This window comes from Nematolebias whitei, chromosome 7 (genome assembly GCF_014905685.2).
Source record: "Nematolebias whitei isolate Nwh7 chromosome 7, NemWhi1, whole genome shotgun sequence".
NCBI classification, from domain to species: domain Eukaryota; kingdom Metazoa; phylum Chordata; class Actinopteri; order Cyprinodontiformes; family Rivulidae; genus Nematolebias; species Nematolebias whitei.
This window is the reverse complement of record NC_056504.1, coordinates 30,337,988-30,356,087: the sequence shown is the minus strand read 5'-3', so window position 1 is coordinate 30,356,087 and position 18,100 is coordinate 30,337,988. Positions and strand designations below refer to the sequence as shown.

The window sequence follows — 18,100 nt, the reverse complement described above, 5'->3', positions numbered from 1 at the left end:
AGTGGCTTGACCTGGGGAATGCGGCACCTGTAGCCCATTTCCTGCACACGCCTGTGCACGGTGGCTCTGGATGTTTCTACTCCAGACTCAGTCCACTGCTTCCACAGGTCCCCAAGGTCTGGAATCAGCCCTTTTCCACAATCCTCCTCAGGGTCCGGTCACCTCTTCTCATTGTGCAGCGTTTTCTGCCACACTTTTCCCTTCCCACAGACTTCCCACTGAGGTGCCTTGATACAGCACTCTGGGAGCAGCCTATTGGTTCAGCAATTTCTTTCTGTGTCTTACCCTCTTGCTTGAGGGTGTCAATGATGGCCTTCTGGACAGCAGTCAGGTCGGCAGTCTTACCCATGATTGCGGTTTTGAGTAATGAACAAGGCTGGGAGTTTTTAAAAGCCTCAGGAATCTTTTGCAGGTGTTTAGAGTTACGTCGTTGATTCAGATGGTTAGGTTAATAGCTTGTTTAGAGAACCTTTTCATGATATGCTAATTTTTTGGGACAGGCATTTTGGGTTTTCATGAGCTGTATGCCGCCATAATCATCAGTATTAAAACAATTAAAGACCTGAAATATTTCAGTTGATGTGCAATGAATCTGAAATATATGAAAGTTTCATTTTTATCATTACATTATGGAAAATAATGACCTCTATCACAATATGCTAATTTTTTTAGAAGGACATGTATATGGTTCAACAGAGATGGGATTTTTCATTAGACTAGATATAGTACTAAACAGAAACCTGGGGTTATTTATATTCTCATCTATTACAGATGAACAATATACAGTTCTAGCTTTATGGAGAGCTTTCTTATATATTAGCAGGCTATCTCTCCAAATTAAATAAAATTACCAATATTCAACGTTGGTGGAGAGCCATTTTCTTCCCAGCTTTTCCAGATGCCTGTTTTAAGGTATGTAACTAAGAATTGAACCAAGGAGACAGCTTTCTCTGATTGATTACTTTCTTTTTCAGCTGAGCAATTTTATCAAGTGAAGTTTGTATCTGAACACCCTAAGATCACAGTTATCCAATATTGACTTTTCACCTTTTGTAGATAATGGGAAATCAAACTCTTCCTAATTTTTCATTGAGGAACGTTAATTCTGAAATTGTTCCACTATTTATTTATTTATTTTTTGAGATTTTCAATAACGGGTGAACCTCTGCCCATCTCTATTTCTGAGTTTATTTTATTCCCAGTCCTCATATTGAACTGTGATTAATTAACTTAATTTGTTGCAAGTGCTCCTCCAGCTGTTTCTTATTTGCACCACTTAATTTTACAGCCTTTTGTTGCCTGGTCCCTACTTTAGACGCACTGCCACCATCAAATAAAATAAAAATTCCCCTTAAGGTTTCTTAGTTTAAACTTTCCATGTTGACTTTGTTCCATTGCAAATAAAAATAGGTTTGAGATTGGCAAATGGACCTTTTTGGAATTGGGGTTGAACTATGGGCCCTATTTTGTGACTTGATTATATCAATTTACTTTGTAATCTGATTTCATAATCCAGATTTGGATCTGTTACTTTCTACTCTCATAAAATCAAGGCTACCAAAACTATTTTGGAAGCCAAGGGGCAGTTTTTGACGGGGAGCAACTAGAGTACATCAAGTACTTTGCATTCGTTTGTATGAAGCAAAACAAACCTCTGAGGAAAATTCGATGAAAACAGACAACCACCATTGCATCTTCACTTGTTTAATTAAAACACCCCAATCGAAGTGAGGGTTCTGCTGCAACGTGGGGTTTCCCAGCTCCGACTGCAGGGTCACCGCGCCCATCTCGTCGTTCGATGGCCGCACGAGACTCGTCAAACTCCGGCCAGGGCAGGTGTTAAGGCTCGGCAAAGGTGAAATCGCCGGCTTTCTTACGGACGAGTAGAAGTAGGGACGTTTTAAATTGGCTGTCTTGACTGTCAGCGCATTGTCGTCAACACCAGGCTAGTGGGTGTGATTTTCCCCCCCTCCTCCTCCTCCCTTCTCCGCCTCGGTTGTCAAGCTCCCCCAGCCGTAGCCTGCCTGCTTTCGGGAAGGGCTGCTCCTCGGAAAACTACGCTAGCTCGGTTAGCTAGTTAGTGAGCTAGCGCTGTGGTGTTCGTTGATGCGTGGATCGGAGGATTACGCCGTCTTGTTTTTCAGTCAATGCCAAAGCGTAAAATCAAGCGCAGACTGAATCAGGTAAGGTGAAATTAAACAACAGTGGTAATTGGTAGCTTTAGCTGAGGAATGGTGGTCGAATCGGACTGCCCGGGGGTGGGGTAGCATTAGTTAGCAGCGGTTAGCTAACGTTGAGCCTATTTTATAATGAGCGGATTCAAAACGGAAATACTAGAGTTTTTGCAGAGGGGGTGATATCAGGATTTTGCAGATAATCAGAAATTGCTACAAGTTCTTGTGTAACTTGCATCCAGTCATTTTAAAATAAGTTTCATTTTTTTCCTAATGCGAAGAAATCGGTTCGGGATTGTGTTTTAAACAACTTAAATGTTGGCCAGTCAGACTGCTGTCACTGACGGCCCCGTGGAGGTGCTGCTTGGCCTAAAACACGGATCTGCAAACTATGTGCTAAACAAGACCGTTGACATCAATGGTACAACTATATAGTTTACATTAAGTAGTTTTAAATGTAATTATGTTGAGGATTAGATTGTCACTGGTTTGAGCTGAAACAATAAAAGTCCCGTAAACAAATTTACCGTCAAATGTTAGATGACGGAAGCAGATCATCTGACAGCGCAAGTTCACTCTTTTGATCATTATGTATCTCTAATTTATATGTTTTATAAATATATAAACACTTAAAAAGCGTTATTGTGGATGCGTTAACACCCCTTTTTCAACAAGCCTAATTTACATGACGGCTGCGGCGGCGCAACCTCATAGTTTGGTTTTAACTAAACGATGGACTTTTTTTTTTTTGCATTGCAACAAAGGGTGGGCAATTCACGTTATGAAAACATTTCAGGCTCCGTTACTGCATTAGTTGCTTGCTGAAGTGAAACAGGCCGTTACCGCCCCGACCTTGCAGTTTTTTTTACAGGCTCGGGTTCGTTACAGGATTAAATCTACTAAAACACACGATCAGTTCGTATTAAAATTAAATCAAGACGGGAATTGTAGCCTTTAACGAGATTGTTGGTATGTAAGTAAGTGGATTTCTGCAGGCCAGTAAACAAGACGGTTTCTGGGTTTGTCCAATGGTGGCTTACTAGCTAACTAGCATTCCGGTGTAATTGCGGAAGAGCAGCGGAGTCTTCCCAGAAGTGGTCGTGGTTATATTTTACATCGGGCGATAAAGCTCGTGGGTTTGTAGCGAAATTCAAAGACTCCATCATATCTTTTTGTATAAAAAAAAAAACAATCGACTCATGGGTTAAATTACGGATAATTGGATTTACATTTTGTACCAGATATCGGCTCTGCCCTGCCTACAGGCCTCATTTCAAGTCTGTTAGCGTCGGCTAACTAGCATACAGCAGTCTGCAAGATGGCGTTTAGCTGCATCCTCTGATTTCCATCAGTGCAAGTCACATTAGCTTTATTAGCATTACTTTGTGCACTGCAAACTAAATTAATATTTGATTAGATTTAAACACCAATACTCTATTCTTGCCTCCCTTTTACGTACAATTGTTAAAATGTCCTTCCTGAAATGACTATCAGTCATTACATCCCTAAAGAATGGGAGCAACAAAACTAACTGGAAGGGTTATCTAACAGACATGCAAATGCAATGCAAATTATCTGTTTTGTTTGTACCAGTGTTGCAGGCAAATCACAATGCTGCACATAACTCGTACCTCAGCTGTTTGTTCACTGAATGCAGTGCTGGGTAAATTATAAGTGAAGCAAATTTTTAAAATATATCTGATTGTTCATGCAGCTAGTACATAACTTTTACTCATAAATGTACTATCCTTATATTTTTTTAGTTTACTGTAACTTCATGGATTTCTGAATTCTGATGGATGCATATTTGCTTATTAGTTGGTAATAATGTGTCCAGCTGAAGAACCAAGCAGTGATTATTACCAGCAGCTGGAAATCCAGGCACTTTCTCTAAGCAAGTGCCTGGATTTGCTGTTGTGTATAAAAGTGAGATTAGATCCATCCTTTTTATAATTCTGAAAACATATTTTTAATGCCTAGCCTGGCTTTGCTACTGTTTATGTTCGTGGACATGGATAGGATTAGAGACTCGTGGACTGTGGATTTCAGCTTTTAGGATTATGGAGTTGCTCAGTGATACTGCTGGTTATGGCTTTTTCCATGATCCAGCTTTAGACCTGTGAAACACTGCATTATCAGAGTTTAACAGTACAGATAATCCAGCAGGTCACTTGTGAGCAGATGTTCTGTGCACTGTAAGATATTTTCTAAATTGGCTGATAATGTGCACAACATCCTTGGTAATAGGAGACTCTTATATCGTTTAAGGGATTTGAAAACAGCTAGTGCTAGCTGCGACTCCAAGCTGTTTGCCACTGCTCGTTGTTTATCATGCAGTCAGCTGACTCTGATCAGGCGCTTGGAAAAGAGAAGTGATGAGAGAGAGGAACTACTTAAGGCATCCACAATCCTCAGTGTTTATAATTTTCTGACATTTCGTGACTCTTAAATTTAAAACTCATTTTGTATAACTTCAGAATCCACATTATTATTGCCCATTGACATTTGAGTCATGTAAACTAAGAGTTTTATAAAATAAACTGTCAGTCAATAATGCATTAGTGATGGGAAAAACAGGCAGGTTTACTCAAAATGTTGACTGAGAATTGCAATTGAAAGCTTCAGGGGCATGTAAAAAAAATTCCAATAAACTTTCATATTGCGCTTTAAATTCATATCAAACCTAAACAAGAGAGCTTTACACTTTCGACTAATTACAGAATAATACACTAAAAACACTGCATGTGAGGACAAAACATGCATGACCCATGCTGGCAAAAATCAGTCTGTATGAGCACATGTAAAATGATTATATATATATATATTATAATTTGTGTGTGTGTGTGTGCTGTAGTTAAGATTTGCCTAATAACTGATCTATAGGCAACATCTACTAAAGTAACATCATTTGTCTTCAGAATTAATCCTTTGTCTTATAACCATCATTTTGAAATTAACAGTTTTTCTCTTCTGGTTGCCAAAGTGCCAGGAAATCTCTTTGTATAATGTTTGACGTCATTGTGAAGCTTGGGTATTCGTATTTCTAAATATATAGCTGATGACATCACTTCAGGAAAAAAAAAATCAAGTTTTCAATCTTGACACTTTCATAAACAAAACTAGCTTGTTGTTAGCCAGGTGATAAACTGCCAAATGTCAAAGTGCACATCATTTTTAATGTTTTTGAGATGGGAGGGTTTGAAACTCTGTTTTGAAACATGGTGACTTTTGTCAGCACAGATTGCATATATTTTGCTCAAACTACTAAAAAGTTTTGTATGGCTAATGAATTGAAAAGTAATAGAATCTGGCACAGTTTTAACTCAATTGATTTATTGCAATTTAAAAGTTGAAAATGCTATTTCAGATACTGTATCTGCTCCTTTCAGAGGTCCTCGAGATGATGATATTGTGCTGTCGATGATGCTAAATAATAAACATGTTCCATGACATGTTTATTATAAGATTAATGAGTGTAAGAAGATAATCTGTTAAAAAGGTCAGTCCATCAGCTAACCTAAAAGGGAATATAGTCGGATAGAGGAGACTGGCAGTCTTGTCTTGCAGCCTTCAGTAATAAAGGTGTACTGACTAAAATACACAAGGTAAGGTAATTGAAAAGACCAAATAAATAATCTTTTGCTATTTGAGCTAATGTTTTATTTAATGTATGCCCTTAGCCGCAGAGTTTATCGGGAGGTAGAGATTTTTTTTTTTGTTTTGATTTTGCATTATTGAAATATAACTTGTCAGAAGCAAAGAAGTCTAATCTTACAGTTCATTTATGGGTTGTATTATTTGGAAGGTCATGCATAATACAGAAAGTTGCCTTTTAGAACGAAGTCTATTTTAATTCAGTTAGTTTGATTTCAATTTTTGTACAGACGTCTTATCTAAAAAAACATCCTAGGTGTTTTTGTATATGGACATAATCATGTGCCTATTTACTTGGGGTTTAGAAGGTAGTTTTTCCTCATTGAAATTGGCATAACAATTTTTTTCTTTAATTTTAAACTCTGCGTGTACAAGTGCAGCTATAGATGTTTACAATTTTTTTTTACACTCTTTAAAAATTAATAATGCGATACAACCCTGTTCTCGCATATCTGCAGTCTTTAACAGACCAGTAACCATGTTATTGCAACAATTAACATTATGTGGATTCTCATTCAAATCTATGCTTGTGATGAGGTGCCATCATAACATTTCACTGCAATACCTAAAAAAAATATTTTGTAACTCAGTTTTTTTTTTTGTTATAATGTTGTGTGGCGTTAATTCAAAGCAACACAGTATGCCAGTAATGTTTGCGGTTATTAACTGCATTTCAAAAATGCAATGAAAATTAGCAATTGTAACTATTTTGTATTTTTTTAATGAGATATTGAGTTGTATTTTATTCATATTTTTTAGTGAAGTGTACTGTTTTGCAGACCAAATTTAAGTGAATCTCTCGTGTTAAATAAATGTACCGGTAATCAATGTCAATTTTTCTGTATATAAAGCAAATGCATTAATTTTCTATGATAAATGTGAAATGGGTTATTTTAAGTTGGAAATTTATCACAATTTTGAATTCACATATATTTTCTTAGATGAACTTTGTGAGTGCCTCAGGGATCTGTATTAATATAAGTGGCTTATTGATCACTTGGCAAAAATTCTGAGTACCCCAGGGATTGAGGTCAACGGGATAATGACTGCTTTTTGGATCACTGGAAAGTCATGCCATAACTGGATTTGTCTGGCAATCTGAATTGTGTGTCAGGACACACTGACATTGAGATGTGAATATAAGAGCACAATGAGCTTTACATCATAAATTTTCTATTTAAGGGCTTTTAAGTCTACTAAAATGAACCGGTACCTTCATACCTTCATTGTCTTAACTCGTCTTAAATATAATGTTGCTTTGCGGATTGGTGAAAAAGCATACTTTTTGTTTATTTATTTTTTCAATTTGTGTTTATCCTAGATCAAGTGCCCTGGTAGCTGAAGAAAGGTAATTAAAAAATAATAAAATGAGTGAACTGGACCAGTTACGCCAAGAGGCAGAGCAGCTCAAGAATCAGATCAGAGTGAGTAAAAATAAATAAAATAAGTAAAGTTTTATATTTGACATATAGGTTGGATCATGTAAAATTCACAAGTTGAACCTGTAAAAAGAAATCCTAAAGCAATATGAAGAAGTTGTGCACTAAAAAGCTGGTTTCAATTTGTTTTTCTTCAGGATGCTAGGAAAGCATGTGCAGATGCCACACTATCACAGGTATTTTTTAGCTTAATTATTGCTTGTGCGTAAAAAGCAGCATGCTAAATAATTCCAAATGAATGCATTGTTTGAAATTAACCATAGTGCCAAATGGTTTGCAGATCACCGCTAATATTGATCCCATTGGCCGAATCCAGATGCGTACAAGACGAACGCTGCGAGGTCATTTGGCTAAAATCTATGCCATGCACTGGGGAACAGATTCAAGGTAAATTTAAGATAATCATGATCTAATTGTGTCCGTTTTGCTTTGCTGGACTTTTTTATTTTCCTATTTTCATTTTTGTAGTGTTCCTAATTCTTTAAAACTGAATTAAAACGCGTGCAACAAAATTTAAAAACTGAAAACGATGTTTTCCCTAGTTAACTTGCCATGGCGGGGTGCTCATCTCGTCCATGATTTTTGTTGATGGGCAGGGACGGAGACATGTCTGAGCGGAGCTTGTACCAAGAATTTTTGAGTGGGGGCTGTTCAGCGTGAAGGAAGAGGCACCTTTAGCTTTTTAGCTAGAGAGCCTGTATTTCGCGCCACTAGCTTAGTGCTATGTCAGTGCCAGGTGGGGGGGTTGTTCAAGTTCGATTTGGTAGGCGGGGTGCTCAGTTCTGTTGACGGGGTGGGGCACCCTGCTTGTATAATATTAGGGGAAACACTGGAAAATATATACATGTACACAAAATATTTACATTGATGCTGCTTTTTTCTTTTAGGCTTTTGGTCAGCGCTTCTCAAGATGGCAAACTCATTATTTGGGATAGCTATACCACAAACAAGGTATTTCTTTCCCTATTAATTTGTGTAATTATGTCAAATTTAAATCTGTGTCAAAAAAAGTTTAGACCTGTTACAAAAAAAGGTAACAAACAGTTGTCTTCCCCCCCCCCTCCCCCCCCCCCCCATAAATGACAAACTTGGGTCTCTTTTTGACTAAAAAAAACAACAACTAGCAATCAATAGTAAACTAATGATTAATGTTGCCTATTTTTTGACAACTTTACATTGTGGAATTTATGAAGTTATTTCATGCTTAGTTCACCTTGATGGTTTTTATCCATCCATTTAAGTAGGGAGGCCCAGACTTGCCTCTCCCAAGCCACTTGGGCCGGCTCCTCCGGTGGAATCCCAAGACGTTCCCAGGCCAGCCGAGAAACATAGTCCCTCCAGCGTGTCCTGGGTCTTCGTCTGAGTCTCCTCCCGGTGGGACGTGTCCAGAACACCTCACCAGGGAGGCGTCCAGGAGGCATCCTAACCATAAATGAGGGCAGGACCTCCTCCCCAACCCGGAGAGGGCACTCTATCCTTTTCCGGCTCAAGACCATGGCCTCGGATTTGGTGGAACTGATCCTCATCCCAGCCGCGTCACACTCTGCTGCGAACCGCTCCAGTGGAAGTTGTAGATCATGACCTGATGAAGCCAATAGGACCACATCATCTGCAAAAAACAGAGAAGCAATCCTAAGGCCACCCAAACGGATCTCCTCAACACCTTGGCTGCACCTAGAAATTCTGTCTATAAAAGTTATGAACAGAATTGGTGACAAATGGCAACCTTGGCGGAGTCCAACTCTCACCGGGAATGAGCCGGACTTACTGCCGGCAATGCGGACCAAGCTCTGACACCGGTCATACAGGGACCTAACAGCCCATATCAAACCCCACGCAGTTCCAGTACTAGGTCAGGGTGGGTCTAAAACCAGTTTGATGTTAATTTAGGCTTGGAACTAGTTTTTGTGGCAACGTCATTTTTATCAATGTTGCTTCCAATATATGTTTGACACATCCTCCGGTGTAGTCTGCTTTTCAATAGCTCAAATTCCAAAAAATTATTAGGGGTGCACCAATTGCAGTTTTTTGGCCGATCACCGATCTCTCTCTTAAAAAGTCTGACCTGCCGATTCTGGTTTTGGCCAATACTGATTTTTGTTTTTATAAGAAACACTGTCAGGTGTTATAAGGCCACACATTCAATTTTCCTATTTTATTGAAAAACATACCCTTGAACAATATCCTAGAAACAATACAGACTTGTTCTAACTGGCCATGAGGTAGTGCTCTGAAATATAAATTAAGTTTAGACAATTGTTGTTAAAACAAAAAATTGGTAAAATCGGTTTCTTATGAAAATATCGTCTGATTTCCCAAAATTAAGGAAATCAGGGCCCCGGCCTATTTATCGGTGAACCCCTAATTATTTATTCTAGACAGATCTGTATGGTTTTACATAAAAACCCAAGTCAAAATGTCACAACTTCAATAAATGCTTCATCCATCCACCCATTATCTTTACTCACTTCTTCTTTTCGGGTCACTGATGCCCATGTCCAACCATCAATGTGCGAGAGACCGGGTACACCCTGGACAGGTTGCAAGTCCATCACAGGGACACAGAGACAAACGAGACTTCCATTCACACTCTCACTCACACCTAGGGACAATTTAGAATTGCCAACAAAAATATAAATGCAACACTTTTGTTTTTGCTCCCACTTTTCATGAGCTGAACTCAAGATCTGACTTTTTCTATGTATACGCTTCTATCAAATATTGTTCACAAAATTCTGTAAATCTGTGTTAGTGAGCATTTCTCCTTTGCCGAGGTAATCCATCCCATCTCACAAGTGTGGCACATCAAGATGCTGATTAGACATCATTATTTTACAGCTGGCCACAATAAAAGGCACTCTAAAATATGCAGTTTGCTTTTACTCCATTTGGAGAGGGGAGGGGGTCGGAAAACCAGTCAGTGTCTGGTGTGACCACCATTTGCCTTATGCAGTGCAACACATCTCCTTTGCATAGAGTTGATCAGGTTGTTGATTGTGGCCTGTGGAATGTTGAACCACTCCTCCTCAATGGCTGTGCGACGTTGCTGGATATTGTCAGGAACTGGAACACGCTGTCGTATACAACGATCCAGAGCATCCCAAACATGCTCAATGGACGACATGTCCGGTGAGTATGCTGGCCATGCAAGAAATGGGATGTTTTCAGCTTCCAGGAATTGTGTACAGATCCTTGCAACATGGGGCTGTGCATTATCATGGTGCAACGTGAGATGATGGTTGTGAACGAATAGATCAATAATGAGCCTCAGGATCTCGTCACAGTATCTCTGCATTCAAAATGCCATTGATAAAATGCACCTGTTTGTTGTCCATAACATACGCCAGCCCATATCCCCACTCCCACCATGGGTCACTCGATTCATGTTGACATCGGCAAACCACTCGCCTACAAGACATAATACACACAGACTGCCATCTGCCTTGTACTGTGAAAACCAAGATTCATCCATGAAGAGACTACCACTCCAACGCCATTGAATGTGAGCATTTTGCACACTTGGGTCAGTTATGACGGACTGCAGTCAGGTGGAGACCTCGATGAGGACGACGATCATGCAGATGAGCTTCCTTGAGACGGTTTCTGACAGTTTGTGCAGAAATTCTTTGGTTATGCAAACTGTCCGGGTGGCTAGTCTCGGGTCTATCTTGGAGGTGAAGATGCTTGATGTTGAGGTCCTGAACTGGTGTTGTCACACGTGATCTGCGGTTGTGGGGCCAGTTGGAAATACTGCCAAATTCTCTGAAATATCTAATGGTAGAGAAATAAATATTCAGTTCACAGGCAACAGCTCTGGTGGACATTCCCGCAGTTAGCATACCAGTTTCACGCTCCCTCAAAACTTGCAAAATCTGTGGCATTGTGATGTGCACATGGATTAAAGTTCTCCATCATCGCAATGGATTTCTGTCATTTTGAACGTGGCTAAGACGGCTTTCTGTCATCTGTAAAAATGAGGAGGAGGAAAAAACGTGTTTCATTCATTGTTGTCTTGTTAAAGCCATCCAATCTAATGATGATGCAAGGACTAAACTGACGCTGCTTTCAACAAATAAAGAACCAGAGCCACAGTTCTACCCGAGCAGAGCAGGGCGTGTTGTCTGGCTCAGTGAGCCCAGGTGTGCGCAGCAGACAGAAACAGACAGGTGAAGGCTCACCTGTAGCAAGCCCAGGAGGACACCCCACTAAACTAACAGAACCGCCCGCCTCTTCATGAAGGCGATGACGTGTTTACACGTGACAAATTCACTGCAGCCGGGGGAGATACCAGAACTAATACACCATTACCCCAACCCACTCCTTTCGCACCACGCCCTGACCTCCCTGGGAATTTTATATTTAAAATCTAACTTTGAATTAAATGTTAATGTGTTCGGAGCATCAACATCATCGTACCGACATGTCCAACTTGAGTGCATGACTGAACTCCGTGTCCGGAAGAGAAAGCATGTGCTCGTCCGGAGTGTTTCTCACGATGAGGGAGAATACTGTTTCTGCTGCTTTAGTTTTTCGAAATATTAAAGCTAAAAGACAAATATTTATATAGCCCAGGTTATAGCAAAGAGGAGTGTGTGTGTTTATCTTTTTTGTGAGAGTCAGTTTCAGGTGTTTGTAGTTTTTCAGAAATGTCTAACTCTAAATTGTCTAGGTGTGAGGGAGAGTGTGAATGGTTGTTTCATGACCTGCCCAGTGTGTGACCTGCCTCTCGCACAGTGAATGCTGGATCTGGGCACCAGCAACCTGGAAAGGAAGAAGTGGGTAAAGATAATGGATGGATTATAGCAATAAGGTTTTGGCTGTTTGGATGCGCTAAACTTGATTAAATTTATAACCATACCGAGAGGTAATTGTATTGTGATAAATTCAATTTAATAAAGGATCAAATATGAAAAATAATAGTTTTAAATGACTACATGTATTAAAATCTTTTAACTATAATCCCTTTGAATTAAATAATAATTTTAGGGGAGAACTCTGTCCAACAACAACAACAAAAAAAGTTATTTTATACTCTGCAAAGGACTTCCTGTGCTATAATATTTTTAAATACATCTGACAACCCCTCAAATGTATTGGGCGTCGGTAGGTGGGGAGCTCGGTTCTGTTGACGGGGCGGGGCGCCCCAGTTGTATAATGGTAGGGGAAACACTGGTCTGTCTTTTCAGCTTGGGAAATCTCTTGCTTCAGAATCTTTTAAATCTCTTTTCTTTCTTTAAATGTGTTTTTACTCTAAACTAAATGGATTTATTCTGTGGTTTTGCTTTAACAGGTTCATGCCATTCCACTTCGATCTTCCTGGGTCATGACTTGTGCATATGCACCTTCAGGAAACTATGTGGCCTGTGGTGGCCTAGACAACATCTGCTCCATTTACAACCTGAAAACCCGTGAGGGGAATGTACGTGTGAGCCGTGAGCTCGCGGGACATACAGGTATAAGATTTTGTTTTAATCTTTTTCTTTTCCTTTTTTTACCTGTTATGTACCTTTTTTTTAACTGTTTTTTTTTTCCCCCAAGTTGAGATTGAAATTAAATTTGTCCCAGCTCCATATGATAGTTTGTTAGACAATATTACACACTAAAAACCTATAAGTACTGTACATCTAAGTGCTAGTTTATTTCATGATAGATATCCACTGCCCATTTAAAATACTGAACTTCTCTACTGATTCTCTGAATACCAGGATATCTGTCCTGTTGTCGCTTTCTTGATGACAACCAGATTGTTACAAGCTCTGGAGATACCACTTGGTAAGTAAAAAAGCCTAAGTGCCTAGGCTATTTTCAGGCCTCACATTCGTGTGCAGAACGTTTAAGTAATGGGGTGGGTAATATATAATTTATTTATTTTTCTATATCTTGCAGTGCACTTTGGGACATTGAGACAGGCCAGCAGACGACCACGTTTGCTGGTCATACAGGTGATGTAATGAGCCTGTCTCTGGCCCCTGACTCGCGGTTATTCGTCTCTGGTGCTTGTGATGCCTCTGCTAAACTCTGGGATGTTCGAGAGGGCATGTGCAGACAGACATTTACTGGTCATGAGTCTGATATTAACGCCATCTGTGTAAGTTATTTAGTCAATGTGACCCAGTTTGACCACTTTATGTTAAACCTCTGTTATGTAATGACACTGATTCAGCATATGTTTTGTATTGTTTTTTGTTTTATAGTTTTTCCCTAATGGCAATGCTTTTGCCACGGGTTCTGATGATGCCACTTGCAGGCTGTTCGATCTGCGAGCTGATCAGGAATTAATGATCTACTCTCATGACAATATCATATGTGGCATTACCTCTGTTGCATTCTCAAAGAGTGGACGCCTTCTTCTGGCAGGATATGATGATTTCAACTGTAATGTGTGGGACACACTAAAAGCTGACCGTGCTGGTGAGTAACTAAACAGTAACGCAAGCTTGTTCAGCTAAACCCTACTTGTTACTTTGCTTCGGTGCTTTTCTCTTTCAGTCTTAATAACAACTTTTTGTAATTTTTTTAGGGGTGTTGGCTGGACATGACAACCGTGTTAGCTGCCTGGGGGTTACTGATGACGGCATGGCAGTTGCAACAGGATCCTGGGACAGTTTTCTGAAGATCTGGAATTGAAGCCTGTAGGTTGTTTTGTTGTCTGTTGTTGTATTTAGTGACACAAGGTTTGGTCTGCTACTGGTTGTGGACACTTAACCTGCTGCCTTTGGTCTAGATAATTTGGGGGGGGGGGGGGGGTTGTTTTTTTCTCTGTCCAGTGAGCTTTAAAATTACTCATCAAAATGCCCTATGAGCAGGTCAGAACAAAACTATCAAACTTGATTCTTCAAATCCTAAAAGTTTTTCTTTCTTTCCCAGATGTTCTTTTAACTCCAAAGTTGACTGGAAGACCATTACAACTTGAGAATGTTCACAGCATCTTCTTCAACACTGTTTAAACTGACTTGGGACACCATGAAAAACAAAATGAAAAAAAAAAAAACCTAACAAAAAATAAATAAAATTAAAAAAAAAAACTGAAGGAAACCAATGCCTTTCCTACACAAAGAAGAGCACAATTGTTTATCACCTAGTTAAGAAAGGATCTCCTGTGGTCTCAAATCAGAAACTTGTGCATTCCTTCTCGGACCATTTTATGTTACCTTGAAAGAGAAAAACACTATCATCCCATGCAAATGTGTGCGTCTTGAAAGCAAATGTTGGAGTGTAATTGTACAAATTATTTAACTTTTTTTTTTTTTTTTTTTTTTTTTTAAGATTTCTATTCTGATGGTTTGTTATTCTTGATGGCTTTCTCTTTGTCATATTACTTTAGTGGTTTTAGATATGTTTGAATTACAGCTTGTCCTTGTAATTCAGGTAAATCATAGATGAGAAAAACACGCAGAAGTAAAAGCTTGGATCATATTACACGAGCAGCTTTTGAAATGTCCATAATGTATTTATATTCTAGCTGTTTTTGTTCCATCACAGCTTTTTGCACATGAAGCTTTGCCTCTCAACTAATACTATGTTAACTAACCAAGCACATGCTATAAGTTATGAATGCTCATTCCAGTAAAAAAGGAGTTATGATGAAAATTATCCTGTTAAACCCCTTAATTCTTGTATATGCCTTTTGGCAAGATAGAGCGGGATAGTGAGGTAGTTGCCAAGATAAAAAAAGGGCATGGCTTGAATTTACTATACAGAAGGGGGTTTGTGTTCTGTATCCACAGAGTGAAACACCTCATTTAACTAAATACACACTTCCTTTGCTTGGGACTGCAGTTACAACTCTGTGAATGAAATGTACAAATCAATGTCTGAAAATGATGAGCTGATGTTTTAAGTTGAAACATTTAATTTTGTCTGCCATGAGTTAATTTAGATGTGCATGCTGTAGACTTGCTTTGAATGGTGCAATTTTATTTTAGTTTTTTTTTTTTTTTTTTTTTTTTTTTTGTTACCAAAAAAAAGGAGAGCAACCTATTGATTGAACTTAATAGAAGCCATTTTTTGGCTCAAACTGCATACATCATGTACTAATACTGGTAATGCTATGCACCAGAGCGAGCAAGAATGATGAAAGACTTAATATTAACTTCTTACTTAGTGTAAATTATGCTTACCAGTTCTATTAATGCCAATTTTTTTAATAATTATAACAATTGTAAAAATTCTATCCTTGACAAATCCTCCTCTCCTTCCAATCTTCACTATCAATGGAACAAAAAAATGTCCACATACTGTCCATGCTAAAACTTTTGTATATTTTTTTATTTTTTTGGTCTTAAATTGAAAACCAGAGCATCTGAATGACAGCATTTCACTGTATACAGAAGCACTTTTGTTAAGGTTGTGAGATATTTTCACTTTTTTTTTTTTTTTGGTTTCTGCAATGATGTACAATAAATGTGATGTAATCGTGTGTGGCCACAAGTGAAAATGCAATTCAGCTGAGATGGACTCCCTTTTCTCTTTCCATTAATATTATAGAGCTCGGCACCCTTCTGTATCTTTCCACTTTTTGTATTTCATTTCAGTCTGTTGGTGTTCCACGGTGAGCTGGATGCAAGATAGATACTGTACTAAATTGTACTGTTATTGATTGAAAAATGTAATAAAAAGCTGTTTGAGATCCCTTTGGTTGTGTTGAATCAAAATGTGCTTTTGTTCTGTTTTAAGGTGGTTATTGCTTAAACCCACCTTGGTTTAATGCTTTTCTGATTTATACCAAGCAGGTTTAGGCAATTAAAAATTAAAAACGTTTAGTTATCTTCTACAGTGAGGAAAACTTTATTCAAAGTTGTCATCCATTCTTAGTCTTTTAATACAATGTAATTTTAACTAAATTAATAAGGTGAATTTGCACAGTTTTTTTTTTAATTCAAAATGCCCAAATTTGTTTTTTTTAAGGTAAGTCATTTGAGGTGAATAAGGCAAATTTGTATCTTCTTTGTAGTTGAATAAAATTTGCTTTACAGAATTTCTGCATATTCATAAAAGTACAAAATGTATATAGAAAAAGCTAGGTTTATCTATGGTTAGGGTTTTGTTTTTTTTAACAGAAAAAAATGGTTGAAAAAACAAAAGCATACTTGGAACAAACCCTATATTGAAAACCTAAATAATATAGTAAGGAATCAAACTGACTCAATTTCTGTCTCTTAAGAATTTGGCTTGTAAAAGAAATGTAAAACTTATTTTGAAGAGGGAGTTTTTCCTTTCCACTGTTGCCACTGTGCTTGCTCAGGATGGGAGACTGCAACGAAGCTAAGATTCAACTTGTCTGCTGGATTTCTTAGATAGAGAACTTTACTAATTGGCTATTATGTATGTGAATGTTTCTGTAAAGTGCCCTGAGACAACTTTGTTGTGATTTGGCGCTATATAAAAAAACTGAATTGAATTGAATAGACAAGTAAAATCTGAATTTTTATTTACGTAGTACTTCAGCTCCGACAAAAAAAAAAAAAAAAAGTTATCAAAACTATGCAGAGTCAAAATATGTGAACCTAAATTTTAAAATGTTTAAAGCTTTTCCGGTCATTTACAAACGACCACCTACTGGCCAGCATAGATATAATCACTAGATCCCCCATTGGCTGCTGTGGCGCAGGATTTTCAGCCGCCATATTGGAGCGGTCGTCCTTATTTGGTTAAATCAGTAGATGTCTCAGCACTTCACAGCTTATTTCTGTTCTAATCGACGGACTGTTGACGTCAGGTCTCGGGGGATAACTTTTCACAAGATGAACATATTGTTAGTATTTTGTGAATATAATATTACTGTACTGTATTCATTTCCACCAGCTGATGTGATGTTCAGTGTAACACAGTGTTCAGCTGCAATGAAGCTAACTGAGATCTGATGACAGGAATATTTTTCTAACAAACATACTATTTCTGTAGCTTTGGTTCATTATCAACAGATATGCATCAAAACTGGAGTTTTGTTTAAGTTCTAGGATATAAAAAAAAATAAAAATGGGGAGAATATAGGAAATAGAAAATAAGATTGACCTCCTTTGTACAATGTTTTTGTGTAGACACAAATCTCCTGTTTTCATTTTGAAGGTTTCCCAAAGAACAAGATGTGAGGAAGAGGAGGAAGTATCTTTGAGGAGGATTCATCTGAGCAGTGAGGATTTTGATCAAACTGATCAGACTGTCCGACTGAGAGATGGTGTGGTACCATCGGTTCACCTTCAAAGAGTAGGAGCATCATTATAAGTTCATTAATTTACATATTTTATTGTCAGTCACAAGGTGAGACACCTCCATGTGTTTATATGAACAGGTAACTATAGACTGTAAAGTTCATATTCATGATGTTTTTTTCATTTCAGCTTGAAAAGTGCAGGACTACAGGAACTCAACAAAAGATGGAGCTGCTCTGTCTGTGGCCTCTCAGGAACGTGCACGTCACACACACAACCTCAGGACCGTGCACGGCACACACACAACCTCGTCCTCATGATGTGAGTATTTCTATTTTAAACTTTTATTTTTTCATTTACCCTTTATTTATCCAGGTAGTCTCATTGAGTCATGAGAACTCATTTTCTAGAGAGACCTGTTAGGGAGCAGATGGTGGGGGTTGAGTGCCTTGCTCATAAGCCCAGAGTGGAGCCAATGAGGGTGGAGGGAGGTGTGGGTGTTTCACCTTTTCCACCCACATTTTGATGTTGGCAGTACTGGGAGTTGAACCTGCGACTTTCCAATCACAGACCTGTCTTCTAACCTCTGCGCCACCACTCCCCCACATAACATCATATCATAATGGTCATGGTCATATTAAAATCTCACTGGTTTCCTTCCAGATGTGTTAAACAGCTGCTG

At 38.5% G+C, this 18,100-nt stretch overlaps 1 protein-coding gene across 2 annotated transcripts; it reads left to right on the top strand.

Moving 5' to 3' along the window:
* The first annotated feature begins 1,747 nt into the window (after positions 1 to 1,747).
* On the top strand, positions 1,748 to 14,280 carry gnb1b (guanine nucleotide binding protein (G protein), beta polypeptide 1b). 2 transcript variants are annotated; one of them, XM_037678731.1, is made up of 11 exons: positions 1,748 to 1,855; positions 7,150 to 7,252; positions 7,405 to 7,443; positions 7,548 to 7,654; positions 8,155 to 8,218; positions 12,558 to 12,720; positions 12,973 to 13,039; positions 13,154 to 13,355; positions 13,462 to 13,678; positions 13,788 to 13,899; positions 14,135 to 14,280. In XM_037678731.1, exons 2-10 carry the CDS (start codon positions 7,196 to 7,198, stop codon positions 13,892 to 13,894), a joined length of 1,023 nt encoding a protein of 340 aa, XP_037534659.1. In that variant the 5' UTR covers positions 1,748 to 1,855; positions 7,150 to 7,195; the 3' UTR covers positions 13,895 to 13,899; positions 14,135 to 14,280. The 2 variants fall into 2 exon arrangements, with proteins under 2 accessions (XP_037534659.1, XP_037534658.1); XM_037678730.1 differs by lacking the exon at positions 1,748 to 1,855 and adding an exon at positions 1,929 to 2,183.
* The last annotated feature ends 3,820 nt before the right edge of the window (positions 14,281 to 18,100 follow it).

Excerpts from the sequence above, each read along its gene's own strand:
- gnb1b (XM_037678731.1), top strand. The coding sequence starts at position 7,196 with ATGAGTGAACTGGACCAGTTACGCCAAGAGGCAGAGCAGCTCAAGAAT. Across the intron at positions 13,356-13,461 it reads CTGATATTAACGCCATCTGT|TTTTTCCCTAATGGCAATGC; the intron begins GTAAGTTATTTA and ends TTTGTTTTATAG. Across the intron at positions 13,679-13,787 it reads ACTAAAAGCTGACCGTGCTG|GGGTGTTGGCTGGACATGAC; the intron begins GTGAGTAACTAA and ends TAATTTTTTTAG.